The following is a 14,608-nucleotide window of genomic DNA, read 5'->3' as shown; positions in this document are numbered from 1 at the left end:
GGGCTGCTTAGGGGGGCTGTTCCAGACAGAATAGCCAAGAGCTGTGACCTATGGCTTTTGCATCTACATGGTGGGGAATGGTGCCGGTGTGCAGGTGTGGGCCGGATGTGAAGCCACTGGCATCCCAGGTGGGGGAAGAGATGGATCCTGGGTCAATGATTTCTAAGATAGATAATCAGTGACTCAGAAATCCTTGGAAATGCTTTGGTTTGGTGTCTCAGCATCAAGGGAGCAGCGTTTGTGTGGAAAGGAAGAGCCATCCCATTCATCCCATTCCTTAAAGGGCCCCCAATGGAAGCTGCCCCACTGGACTACGATCAGGGGAGGTTGATAGTCTGGGAAGGTGTGGGGGTCTCTTTTGGTGGTGGTTCCACCTGATTTGGACTACTCACTCTCTCACCTGGATAGCAAAGGACCCACTGCTAAGGGTCAGAGGGCAGTGTAAGATCAACGTGTTGGACCCCACAGTGGAGAGACGTGTTACTGGGTCTCTCCTTCTTACTCAGATTCTGCACGTGGCACATGGCCATCTTGGTGGAATAACTGTGGGTGCCTGAGGAAGCCTGGAAGTGGCATCAGGGATCCCAAGGTCATCACCTGGATATATGGGGGAGGAAAAGGGCAGAATTCCAGCCCTAGAGGTGGACAGGCAGCCAGATTGTTGCTCAGGAGCAGTGTGACCTGGGGGTGGGCTCACGATACCAGTGGCCCCACATGGTGGTACCAATTAATCTATCGTGAGCACCATTGCCTCCCCACTCCACCCAGAATGTCAGAAACCTAAGGCCACAGAGAAACTTCCCAGCAACCTTTCTTCAATCAGAAGTGGCCTGGATGGACCTTGACGCCATGCTTCCAGGCGGAGAAGAGACAGGGAGGCTCTCAATGCTCAGCCCAGAAGGGAAGAGAGTCTGGGGCCACTGTTTTTTACAACAGTCCCTTTAGCTGTCGCATGGAGGTCCTTGATGCCTGTGGTGGGGCACCCATGCGTTCAGGACACTCATGAGCCCTCCCTCCCACAAGTGGAGCCGAGAGTGATGGGGGCAGCGACATGGGAGAAAGAAAGGGTCCATGTGGCTGGAACTCCCCAAACCAGTTGCCCCCCATCTCCAAGAGGGGGTGTGACTAGGTGGGGAGTGCCCGGACAGTCTCTTCCCCTGAGCCTCCTTTGTCATGCAGGAAACTCATTGCAGGCCAACAGCAGCCAAAGGGATTGTCCCCAAACGAAAGAGAGGACAGACAGATGGTCTTGAGTCCCCAGGGCCTGCTTGGCCAGGACGCCTAGCCCCCTCCCCCCTGACGCATCATCTAGGGTAGTAGTCCTCGGGGACGCCCGTGAGGTTCCTCCCTTTGAGGGCCGCGTCCACCATCTTGATGTAGGCGGAGATGGTCTTCTGCATGTCCACCGTGTAGGGGTCATACTCCAGCTTCCGGAGCCCTGAGCGCTTGAAGTTGCCGTCCTTCTGGCTCTCCACGCAGAGCAGCCGGTCCTCCCTGACGGCCACACCCAGCAGGCTGACCATCCGGCCCAGCTGCAAGAAGAGGTCCTGCTTCAGGTCCTCAAAGTGCACCACTAGCACCTTCTTGCCAAACTGGAGCCAGTCCAGCGTGTGAGTGGCCCACCACGGGGCATAGTTCCTCACAAACTCTGGCCACTCTGCGGAGAGAGGAGGGAGGGCTGAATCAGAGGGAGGGGCTCAAAGGGCGCAGGTCAGATGGCGCCTGCAGTGGCTGCCATTACTCACGATAATAGCACAAGTAACTCCTTTTAGATCTCCAGACTCCGCTGATTCCCCCCATCTCAATGCTACTTTTCCGCCTGGAATATTCTTAGCCCTTCCTTCTCTTTAGGATAACAATAACACTTGTCTGGTGCTTTACTACATGCCAGGCCCAGCCTTATACATAAATATGTTACTATATTTTTATATTTTAATACATATTAATATTGCTATTAATTCCACTTATTCCTCACAGCAACCCTACGAGGTAGATATCATCATTATCTCCATTTGACAGAAAAGGAAACTGAGGCACAGAGAGGTTAAGTAACTTGCTCAAGGTCACACAGCTAATTCCTGGCAGAGCCAGAATTTGAATCTAAACAGTCTGGCTTCAAAGTCTGAGCTTTAACTACCAAGTTATCCTGTGAGGTAATAGTTATTCTGTGTAGTAACAGTTGCCCTGTGTAGTAAGAGGATCTACTCACAGGATAATAATACGGCCATTGTACAGAGGAAGTGGAAAAAGCACATAGAGTTTGTGGCCCGGTGCCCTGTACCTAGTAGGTGCTCAGTAAGCACTGGTTATTACTATTACTGAGAGTATGCTGTTCTCAGGTAAGATGCTGTCTTCCCCGACTCCCCAGTCTCAGGCAGGTGCCTTCTCTGGGCTTCACAGCCCCTCGGGACCCCCCATGTATATTGTCTGTCTCCCCAGTACACTGTGGGCCAGGGCACAGTTTAAGTCGGATTATTTATATTGTCATCTTTACACCTTTCTGTTCCATCTTTCTCTCTTCACTCTTTATCAAAGTATCATGTACTGTTTCTTTCTGCTGTTTGTCTGTTACCTTGTCGTGGTAAAATGGGAAGATGGATTGTCACCAAAATTGGGAGGGTGTGTTTGGGGTCATCTGCCTTGAAAGGCAGGCTACAATAGAATGGGGGAAATTCTTTGGGGAGCCCTGGAGAGGAACTCAAAGAGCCAGCCAGCCCTGGAGCTGCTGAAACTCCGATGGAAGGAGAAGCGGAGGTCACTGCAGAGGGGGCCAGGGAGGATGCTGGGAACAGAGAAAGGGATCTGCAGCCCCAATTCTGAGGCCCAGCTGGAGAATCACAGGGCAGGCGCTCTGAAAGCCTGAAGCCAGACCCACTGCTTCTCATGGGGGCAACACCACCGGCACCCTCCAGAGGGATCTGCTTATTGAATATGGGTCAATGAGTCTCCCAAGCTAGGCTGGGAAGCCCAGCTTGTTCTTAATAACTAATCCTCGTTCCTTGCTGGGTGATGGGTACCCATTATCTCAGTTAATCCTAATGACTACCCTGAAAGGAAAGGACTACCATTCACTTATCACCTGTGAGGAAACTGAGGCTCAGAGAGGTGAAGTGACTTGCCCAAGGTCACACAGCCAGGAAGCACCATCCAGACCAGGCCTGCCTGATTCCAGGTCCCAATCCTTCCCAGGCCCGAGCAGCCTCACTCCCACTGCCTTACACCCAGCAGGGGCTCAATAAATGGTTGTTGAACTAAATTGAAATTCCCAACCGCCAAGTTGCGATGTGATAAAGGGCTCCTCTTTCTTTGCAGAATACGTCGGAATCTGTGGTGAGGCTCCTACTCCCCCAATGCTCCCCTGGAACACCACGGCTGCTTGGGAAATAGTTATGCTGGTGACAAGGATATTTTTTATCCTTAAAATAGATTATTTACAATGTGTCTGGCTAATTGGGCTTGCACTGTTAAAATGGGTTAAGACCAGATGTATCTGGGTGATTAGAAAAATTCTTGCATGTGTATAGTCTGTTTTACTTTTTTAAAGAATTTCCCCACTCCGGAGTCACCTCACAGCATCCCTGTTGGTGCAGGACAACAGACGCTGATGTGGCGGGAGCCCAGGTAGATGGAGATGGCACTCAGTCTCCCAATGACAGACAGACTGGCACGTGGGAGCCACTTGATCAATGTTGGCTACTGTGATGTTATGTTATGTTACTCTCGATGTTGGTCCGCAGCATCTCCGAGACGCCCCCCAGGCCCCATCATTTCGGCCAGAGCTTCTCTCCGGGACCACTTTTGATATCTAGGCTGTTTCTGCAGTGGTGTTTGCCCACCCCTCCCCCTCCTATGGCAAAGATTCCTCACTTGAAGCTCCTGAATTACCTCATCGGAAAGAAGAAGAAAAACGAAAATAAAGCCCTTGATTAGCTCAGGATTTCTGTAATTGAACGCTGCCTTCCAGTTGGGTAATAAAGGCGCTCTGAGCCGTGGATCATCAGAATGGGCCCTGGTTCTGCCGGACGGTCACGCCCACGGGCTGGCCGGGCATGGGCTGGCCACTCTCCCCTCCACCTTCTTGTGGACAGGAGGAAGTGGGGCCTGATTAATAGCCTAACTGTCCTTAACTCCCCACGGAGTCATTAAACACAGCCTCTGTTTCATTAACCAGATCCAGGACAATTCACCTGTGCGATCATATCACGTAAAACTCTGCTTGGGACTCACTCCGGGGAGATTGTAAAATTAACATTATGGAACCGAAAGCTGCAGGAGGGGGACATTTTGCAGGATGCACGACCCAGCTAGAACCGGTAGGGGGACGTGGGCAGGGTGGGGTGGACATGCCCTACAGCGGGGTGACCTCTGCTCTCGGGGGGGTGACCCTCACATTCCAGGCCAAGGCGTCCTGAAGCAGCGATTCTCAAATTTTAAAGTGCTCACGAGGCTTCTGGGGGAATCTTGTTACGATGTAGATTCTGATCCAGTGAGCCTGGGGGTCCCGAGGTCTGCTTTCCTAAAACTCCCCCAGGGGACGCCGACGCTGCCTATCCTCAGGCCACACTTGAGCAGCAAGGGTTTAAAGCAGTGGGTTTTAAACTGGAGTGCGCATAGCAAACACCTGGAGGATTGCCAGAACGCGGTGGCTGGGCCCCCTCCCGGGTTCTGACGAAGCAGGTCTGCGGCGGGGCCTGAGAGTTTGCATTTCTAACCAGTTCCCAAGTGATGCTGATGCTGCTGGTCCAGGGGCCCCAAAGCAAGGATCTCAAACTCAAGTGCCTACAGGGGCCAGATGTTAATGCAAATGAGAGGAATGGGCTTGGCGGGGGCTGTGGAGATTGGTTCTTCGGGAAGGCTCTCAGCCAGAGCTCATGGAGACCTGGGTCAGGTGCCGGGAGAAGGCACTAATACGGGGACCCTAGACCCCCAATACGAGATGCGTCTGCTGGAACCCCCTCTCTCCCACCTCCTGCAGCCTCTTGGCTCAGCCTGTTCTGATGCCTCCCTTATCTTTGGTTTTAAAGCTCCCAGCTGTCTTGAATGAGGCAAAAGAGGCGAGGGGCTCCTGGGAAATAGGAGAATTGTCTGAACCTGAGAGGAGGGGCCAAGCCAGGAAAGGAGAACCTGCGAATGCACCAGAAGGTCAGTGACACCTCGAGGGAAGAGAGAGCCTGGTAGCTAATGCCTGGGTTTGAATCCGAGCTCAGTCGACACCTGGGGCCTTAGCCACCTGACGTGCTCCCTTCCCGGGGTGGTTTTCTCACAAAATGGAATGCTCCTGATGATTATGGCAGCCTTTCTAACCTCCTCCAGTAATTAGAAGGTTTAAATGGGATAATGGATGCTAAGTGCCTGGTCCCACAGGAGCTTCCCGAGTGAGTTCCCTCCCTTTTCACTAGGGGCAGCAGGATGCCTGGGACGTAGAGAGTGGGTTCTAGTCCTGCCACTTGGCAGGTCCCTGCCTCTCTCTGGGCCTCAGTTTCCCCACTAATAAACAGAACGAATCAGTGGTTCTCAGTCCTGCCTGCGCACTGGAAGCAGCTGGGGGCTTTAAAACACACTGATGCCCAGGCTCCTCTCCAGTAATGGTCTGGGGTGTGGCCTGGGCACTGGGATTTTCCCATACTCCTCTGGGGTTTCTGATGCACAGCCAGGGCTGAGGACCACTAGGTTCAGTGATCTCCTGGGTCATTTCCTGCCATCTGTCCCTGCAGACTTCTCAGCCTGGTCCCGACCAGTGTTCACTTTCGAGTGCTCTACAGATAAATCATTCAGAGCCCTCTACTCCTGGGAACAAGGGAACAAATGTCACCACCTGTCCAAGCTTCCGCCCCTCCCTGTGATGGGGAGCGAGGCAGGAGGAGGCACAGAGGGGCCCGTTTGAGTGAACTGGGAGCCCGGGTCACAGTCGTTCAGGCAGGCCCAAGGGCTTTATCAATGACATCAGTGTTGGGGGCATGACTGGTGCATTGCTGAGTTAGCATCATCCTGCCAGGCTCTGGTCGTCTGGTTGGGGGGCGGGGGGCGGAGCTTTGGGGCAGCTGGGAGCCAGGGGCAGGGTCTGGAGGAGTGGGAAGCACCCCCCGGGCTTGCGGCTGGGGCAGCCTGGTTCCTGGAGGCTGGATGAGGTGGGGGAGCTCACATTTACAGAGCACCTACTGGGCATCAGGGGCTCTGGGCTGGGTGATTTGTATCCGTCAACACTGTCTAATCCATTATCATAGGACAGTGGTTAAGGGCCTGGGCTCAGGAGCAAGACTCCCTGGGTTCAAACCCCAGCTTCACCACTTCCTGGAAAAACTCCTTCACCTCCCTGAGCTTAGCTTGTTCCACCTATAAACCGGGTTAATTGTGGCGGGTTAAAAACACCCATCGATGTAACTCTCATTACAGTGAGGGAGATACAGGTGATACTGGATATGGGATTTTGAGACCCACGGGGTTAAAGATACTCAAGATGGCAGAAGCTGAGTCTGACTTCAAAGCTCTCACCACTACCCTGGGCCGCCACTCTGTGCTGAGACATTCATCCACACAGCTGTCCCCTACTAATAAGTGTCAGAGTCGAATCTCAAACCCAGGTCATCTTAATGAAGTTCAGTGCTTGGGGACCAGCACTGTCACTTCCCAGCTGTGTGACCTGGGGCAAGTCACTTAACCTCTCTGAGCCTCCCAAACCAGAGCTGTTGGGAGGGTTTATTGAAATGATGCTCTCTGTAAGCAAGCTCTTAAGACCTCATAGGTGACCTCATGGCCGCTCAGCCACTGGCCTTGGGCTGGAGTCAGACTCCCAGGAAAGGGCTCTTGAACCTGCTTCAATTGATCCCATATCAGTTACATGAGGGTCTCCCATAATGGGTCATATCTGCTGAGTGTTTCTAAAGGGTGAACCTCTTAAGCCCCCACAACTATGATCCCCGTTTTATAGATGGAGCAATCTGAGCTCAGGGAGGTGAGGGAGCTTTTCCAGGAAGCGGTGGAGCTGGGGTTTGAGCCCCAGGAGTCTTGCTCCAGAGCGCCTGCCCTTACCCACGGTGCCATGACAGCAGCCTGGCTCGCACAGGGCGATGCTCGGGGTGCAGCGGGATGTGGGACCTGCACCTCCTCAGCCGTAAGCAGGAGCTGGGGCATCACACACGTGCGCTCAAGGACGCCCTCCTGGATGCCCCGCGCCCCCGGCCCGCCTCTCCCTCCCCTGCCCCGCAATACCTTTGCCCTTCCAGTGCGCGTGGGCGGCGAAGCCGATGTGGCCGCCATACTTGCGGTTGAACTCCGCCATGAGGGCCTTGTAGGGGTTACGGATGAGCAGGATGGCGGCGTCGAAGGCCTCGATCTCCTTCTGGCCGCTCTCGTGCGTCTTGATGCAGATGGTCCTCCCGCTGCGCCAGTGGTCCCGCTCGCCTTTGAACCCTTCCCACAGCCCGGGGCAGGGACATGGCGGGTGAGCTGGGGGAGGCGAGGAGTCCACCCCACCCACTCTGGGCCACCTCGGGAACCCTCATGCGTTCTTTCATTCACTTGTTCATTTACGCACGTCTTTATGGAGCACCTACTATGTGCCAGGCGCTATGCTGGGAGCCGGGGGGGGGGGGGGGTGTAAAATGATTTGCAAAAACATCCATGGGTCTTACTGTTTTTGAGAGCAGATTATTCACATAGTGACACCAATGAATGTAGAATCATTGCCTTGGTTAGTCCTGCGGGAGAGGAGTATTCGTGCTGAGGTGCCATGAGAGGGCCTGACAGTGACGGGTTGGAGGAGTCCCTTCTGGGTGGAGTCCACACCCCACCCCCCTGATGTTGGGCATGGCCATATGACTTGGTTCGACCATGGGAAAGAGAGCAGAAGTGGGTCTCTGCCAAAGTCTCAAGACACGTCACATGTTTCTATTCACTCATGTGCTTCTACCATCACTGTGAGGAGAGCACGCCCTGGAGGGCTATTGGTCCCAGCTGGGGAGAGACACATGGAACAGACGTGGGTCCAACCTGCAGTCTGGAGCTGAGCAGCCCAGCCAACCTAGCCAAGGTCATGACCTAGTCAGGCAGCATCCTGAAAAGTTTCCTGGAGGAAGAGATGCCTAAGCTGAGAACTGAAGGATGAGGAGGAATCTACTAGCCTAAGAGAGGAGGAAAAGGTGGTGGGAACAGCAGGTGCAAAGGTCCTGTGGTGGGTGGGAAGAAACAGGTCACAATGACTGACTGCCAAGGGAGAGCAGAGAGCAGGGGAGAGTGTGAGGCTGGAGAGGGTTGTGGGGGTTGTGATGAGAGTTCAGTACTAGACCAGAAAGCCTGCACAGCCCTTAAAAGGATTTAAGCAAAAGGAAGGAGGGACTTGATCAAAAGCCGAGGAACCGAAAGAAGGTCTGGGTAGCTGGAGAATGAGGGAATGCTTCCACAGCACCGACTTTCTGCTGGATGCTGGCCTGAGCCCTTCGTGTACATTGGGCAGCTTGATCCTTTCAATAATCTTATGAGGGTTTCATTTTATAGATGAGGAAACTGAGGTACAGAAAGATCAAATAACTCACCTGAGTTACAGAGCTAGCGAGAGGCAGAGCCAAGATTCAAACCCAAGCCATCGAGGCCCCTGAGACTGTGCTCTTCACCGTCTAGGCCTCCCCCTCTCCGAGAGCTAAGGCATTGGGATGGGATCTTGAAAGCCAACCTGAAATGTTATTGTATTGGACCTTCAAGATACGGGCTGATATCACCCACCAACTCAATGGGTGATCCTGGACGTCATGCTGTCTCTTTGGGCCTCAGTTTCCTCATCTGTAAAATGGAACCATGCAGCTTCTCTTTCACAGGGCTATTGTGAGGAATCTACAAGGCACACAGTAAGACTTCAACAAACGGCAGCTAGTGCAGAACAAGTCTCAGGGTGAGATCCTGGGTGGGGAAGCCACCCTGTGTCACCAAACCTTGGAGCAGTGTCTTCCTTCCCTGCCCACTCACGGTGGTTTCTAGGGCTTTGTGCTCTGGCTTTTAAGGTGGATTAAGGTGAGGCTGTGCAGTACCTACTCTTATTCTGGTGCAGAAAGGTGCAGCCCCGCTCCCAGGGCCACAGGGCAGAAGAGCCAGGAAGGGAACATGATTTCCTGAGTCAAATTCCATCTCGGGACTTGCCACGTCAAGTTGCAAGGATTAGCTTAGCCTTGCAAATTAGTACTGGCCCATGCCCATGAGAAAATATTAACCCGTAGTCTTCGAAGCCCATGGGGAGCCCAGTATCATGCGGAAAATTGCTTCCTGAGGGCCATGAGGAATGGGCTGTGGGAACTTGAGAGAGAGCTTGAGACAAATGTTCACCCACAGGCAGCACTGGGTACAATTTCACATCGTGCTGTCATGCATTCCATTGGTGGAGCTCTTTATGACATGGACAGAGGACTTCCCATCTAGGATTTCATTTTCTCGTCATCAAAATCCATTTCACTGTGAGCACAGCCATGGGAAGACATAGGCAGGGGGTACACAAGAACCCACACAGATTCTCAGAGAAAAAAAATAAATAGTCAGACACATGGCAGAATGGTCCAACTGGTTTAAATCAGCTCCATGCATTGTGAGACCTAAATCACCCTTCCCTTTGTTCCATGATGGGGTCAACTTAGCACAGTATTTATCAAGATAAAATAAACAAAGAAAAACTATGAACATTGGGAAAGATCTGCTCCAGATTCCAGATTTCCGTTGCCTCGAGAGTTAGTCTGCAGGGAGCACTGGAAATGCAGGGAAGTGGGGAAAATTCCATTTAGCAGAATGTCTCCCAGGAAGAGAAGAGTTCTATGTCTGGAAAGAAGCCTTTGAGAGGCCACCTGGGATGAGCTTGGCTGAGGAACAACAGATGGTTGCTCAACTGTCCCCTAAGGAGTGCCTCCAGGTAATTGCGGAGGAATCAGGGATGCCAGCTTGGGGCCAGAGCGGAATTGCTGAACTCCACCACCAGGGGGGGCTCTTCTCCACCCTTCCCTGGCACAGGACCCAGCACCTCCTTACATAAATGTGGAATATTTAAATCATATTAGGTTGAAGGGTCACAAAAATAGCTTATGTGGGGCACCCATGTGACCCTCAAGCTCTGAAGGGCTGGACAATTGTCCTAGGATTTGGAAAAATGACCTTGTGCATTCAGGCCACAGAGAGAACAAGATACATTTCTCCTTCTCTTCCCCCACCTCCCAGTGTTGCAGCTGCATATGCATTTTGCACGTAGGGAAACAAGCACAGAGAAGGGCAGTGGCAGAAACTCCACATCTCTGCCTGCCCCAGAGCTTACTGGGGCAGGAAAGGCCCCCTCCTGGCTCCAGACAGGGACACGCTGGAGGCTGGTGGTCCTCCAGAAACCATGGGTTTGTTTCGAGGCAATCCTCAGAAATGCTCGTCCTGTGTCAGGTGGGCTGAGAGGCTGCCTCGTCAGTCTCCTGCCCCCTCTGTGGGCCCCCAGAAGTTGAGAAGGGCTCTGCTCAGCTCTGGGCTGTCGTCCCAGCCCCTCCCTCCTCTGTTTCCCCTCCCTCAGAGGTCCTGACAGCCGCAGAGCTTGAGTCTGCACCCAGGGCTGTGGGTCCACGAGATGGAGAGAGGGAGAAGAGGGGGAGAGAGAAACAGAGAAATGAAATAAGGAGACAAAGAGAGACAACAAACTGAGACACACACAAAAAAGACAGAAGGAAACAGAGATACATACGTGACAGAGAGATGCAAAGACAGAGAGAGAAAAAAAGATCAAGAAAGTGAGAGACAGGCAGATGGACCCAGACACAGAGAAAACCATGCTTTGCCAATGGCCAACCTCCCTGAGTAAGGGGAAGAGAAGGCAGAACTCAAGTGAGACAGACACTTGGATTCTGGGAGGGAGGGTCCATTCATTCATTCATTCATTTATTCATTCATTCATTTCCTCCCCTCCTTCACTCAACAGCCCCTCGGGCTGTGGCCAGGAAGAGGGAAGAGAAGGTTGCAGAGAAAGTGGAGAAGGCGAGAAAATGTCAGGCAGCTCTCTAGATCCAGGAGGGCCCTGGGGGATCGCCCACCCGACACCTGTCACAGAGGAGGAAATGGAGCCCGCAAGAGGAGGGGGATGTGCCCCAGTTATCCAGCTGGTTAGTAGCAGAGATGAGGAAACTCTAATGGGTTAAATAAATCAGCACGTGTCACTGGAGGACCAGCTCATCACAGAGAAACCACCCCCTCCCGGCCCATCACCGAGGCACCCCCCCCAATCAATGACCTCCTAAATGTCCCTCCCCGCATCCTTCTGCCCACCACTGTCACTCACCTGGACGGTCCTACAGCTGAAATGTTTCCCCACCCAACCTTGGTGGCCAGAGCAGTATTTTACACATGCAAATCTCAGCACACCACTGTCTGCCTAAAATCCCTCTACGCTCCCCTGGAGCATTCGGGGATGGGAGGCAGACATGGTGCCAGAGGGAGGGAGAAAAGCTGTGCCCCGGTTGGCCTCCAGTGGGCGGCCATGCTGCTGCCCCTTTCATCCGTCAGACTCCAGGAACAATGAGCTCCTCGTAGTTAGAAACCACACCGGACATTTGCACGTGCTGTTTCCTTTCTCTGGGATGTCACCCACGCCTCCACCCTGATCCCGGCTTGTCTGCCTGGAGACCCGCTCCTCCAGCCTCGGGTCACATCCCCGTTTGTGGTGTCTCTGACGTTCTTAAGTGTCCTCCTCCATCCTCCTAGTACCCAGGGCACTCCATCGTGGCCTTTGCTATTATTAATATATTCATGTCACTGTTACTAACACAAATAATTGTGGGCATTTATTGACTGTCCATGATGGGCCCAGCGCTGTGATGGGTGCTCCATATTTTTTTGTAACTCAGTCTTGGGGTGGATAGGACTTACCCCAAAGGGAGGAGGGTGTCCCAGGCAGAGGTGGTGTGGGCAGAGATGTGAGGAGGAGGAGGAGGAGGGGGAAGAGCGACACAGCGTGATGGGTGAATACAAAGAGTTTGATGGTGTTGGATGGTGAAAGGGGTGAGTGCGGGGGGTGTGAGGCAGCAGGGACAGCCAGGACTGGACACGTCAAGGCCACTGGGATGCCCTTCTGAGAACTGTGCACCTCATCCCGGGGGCAATGGGCAGGGGGCCACAGTTAAATGCCCCTGAGGGCAGCACAGCCACCCAGTGGGGCCCAATCGGGGCACAGCTTTTCTCCCTCCCTCTGGCACATTCCCGCCCCCCTCACTCCAGAACCCACCAGGGTTTAAGGATTTCAGTAAGTGATGGGCAGGGGGAACTTGGGGGTTAGCCAGATTGACCAATGCTGTCGGGGGGTCCTCTCTTTGCCTGCACCCCACTGCCAGCCCTGGACTCCCACGGAGAGCTCATTTTTAAGGGCAAGGCCTCAGGCGACAGGAAGTATTTTTAAGCCCCTAGTGTAAAGGCGGGTGCACTCAAAGCTTCAGCTGCCCATGAGCGGCCCACAGAACCCTGCCTGTCCCAGCGGGACGTGGGGACATTGACACACTGGGAGTTGGAGGAACTGCCGGGGAAGGTTCACGGTTTCTTCCTTTCTCCCTCTCCACGCACCCCACACCCCCCGCCCCTGTCTCTTCCTTCCTTCTTTCTTTCTTTCTAAAACTTTAGTTGACACTTCACCCCGTTAATGAAAAACTCCTGACACTCCCCAACACTTGAGCATTAAAAACACAGGGCAAAGACCAATGTTTTGAATGTCTTGGGTCTGGAAGTGAGAATACTGGGTTCCCAGTCTAGGGCCGGGGGGCTCACTCTGACTTTGCGTTGAAATCACCCGGGGAGCTTTTAAAAAATACCAGTGCCAGGCCCACCCCCAAATTCTGACGGGAAAGGTCCAGGGAGCAGCCTGGGCGTGAAGGCTTTGAAAGCTCCCTGGGTGATTCTAACGTGCAGTCAGAGACCAGCCCTCTTGGACTTGGACTAAATAGTTGACCATCCTGGTTACATGTCATTGAAAAAATATTGTATATTTTAGACCACAGCCTCACACACATTTTCTTATTATATTTTTTCCAAATCTCTGAGTTTGGCATTGATGTCTCCATATTATTGACTAGGAAAGCTGAGGCTCAGAGAGGTGAAGAATCTTGCCCAAGATCCCACAGCTCATAAGAGTTCAGACTGAAAACTCATTCTCCTGATTCCATTGTGAGATTCAGTTTCCCTTTCTCTGAAGTTAGGAGGTTGAGTTAGATCAGAGATGGTATGTACCTGGCATGCAGACCGCCACTCTCCCTTCTACACCCTCAACAGGTGTCACTATTGGATTAAGGCACTTTGTTACTGAGGGAGAACAGAACCTCAGAATCCTTCTTAACACATCATCGGAAAGCAGGGATCCATTGGAACTGACACGGGAGATGAAACCACTTTGGATCCCTGAACTAAATGCTCCTGAAGGACCCTTCTGTTTGGGACATTCTAGGATTCCGTGAGTAGGGTCGATGCCACAGCCGGGAAGGTTAGAACGCGGGCCAGCCCCGGGATGCTCTCCGAGCCTGCTTTCCTCAACCACTGCCCCAGGACAAGCCAAGGAGATTCCAGAATGTGCCTGGGCTCCTCCCAGCCACTCCCATAAAGGCAGTGCAGCTTAGCGGTTAAGAGCATAGATCCTGCCGACAGCCAGGCCTGGGTCCAAATCCTGGTACGAACATGCAAACCCACAGCTCGGAGCTCGCACATAAAAGGTGTTCAACAAACGGTTGCTAAGCCCAAACTAAAAATTAATAAATATACAACAAGTCAGGATTCTAAGGCAGACCCCCTACCCCCTGCCCCTTGCCAACTCCATCCTTCCACCTGCCCCTTTTCACCTTTCTTGCCTTTTCTCCCTCACTCTCTGCGTCTCTCCTGCTTCTCGCCCAGACACACATGCCTCCTGGCTCTCCCTGAGCTGGGTTCAGGGACGGCTCTCTGCCAACGCCGAGCTGCGCCTGGCCCGTGCCTGGCGCCCAGACCGCAGTATCCACAGCCTACATTCATTAAACACTTACTTTGTGCTAAGCACGTTACATGTATCAACTCATGGACCTTCACAACAACGTCACCAGCTACATACTGTTATCTCTAATTTGTGCACGATGACACAGCATCAGAGAGGTACAGTAACTTGCTCAAAGTCACACAGCCAAGAAGTGGTCCTCATCTGGTTTGCAGACACAAAGACCCACAGCCAAGGGCTGCTCCACAGAGAGACTCAAACTCCCTCACAGGCAGAGCCCCTGCCTCCCTGATACCCCCCACCACACCTGGGAGAGGGCTCCATGCCCAAGGGACATTTCAGCCACGATTTCCAGTTCCCCAGTAAGAAACTACAGGGATTCTTTGCCGGTGTGCTGGAGTCATAAGTGTGTGGGCTTTGAAACTGGGAAACACTAGGGTGTAATCCCCGGTCAGCCCATTGAAAAAAACCTGTGTGCCTTTAGTCAAGCTATTTCTCCTCTCCAAGACTCAGTTTTCATATCTGGGAAATGGTACCCTCACCCTACCCCCAGGGTTACTGTGAAGGGTTAAAGAAAACCGTAGACTTGGCACAGCTCTCGCCCCCTGGTAGAGGCCAAGAGAACGTCTGTGTTAATAACCTACACGAAGTGCCTGGTACACA

At 53.0% G+C, this 14,608-nt stretch overlaps 1 protein-coding gene across 1 annotated transcript in view; it reads right to left on the bottom strand.

Moving 5' to 3' along the window:
* Positions 1-1,304: 1,304 nt before the first annotated feature.
* Positions 1,305-14,608, bottom strand: part of WSCD2 (WSC domain sialate O sulfotransferase 2) — a 50,512-nt gene continuing 37,208 nt past the window's right edge. Inside the window, exons 7-8 of the mRNA XM_004429858.3 lie at positions 7,210-7,410; positions 1,305-1,657 (exon numbers count right to left, since the gene is read on the bottom strand). Of these exons, the coding sequence (XP_004429915.2) occupies positions 1,305-1,657; positions 7,210-7,410 (554 nt within the window). The remainder of the gene's footprint in view (positions 1,658-7,209; positions 7,411-14,608) is intronic.

The sequence above is a fragment of the Ceratotherium simum genome, chromosome 35, assembly GCF_057802395.1.
Source record: "Ceratotherium simum simum isolate JZ-2026a chromosome 35, ASM5780239v1, whole genome shotgun sequence".
Lineage (NCBI taxonomy): Eukaryota > Metazoa > Chordata > Mammalia > Perissodactyla > Rhinocerotidae > Ceratotherium > Ceratotherium simum.
The sequence above is the reverse complement of the archived record's forward strand: the minus strand, read 5'-3'. Positions and strand labels throughout refer to the sequence as shown.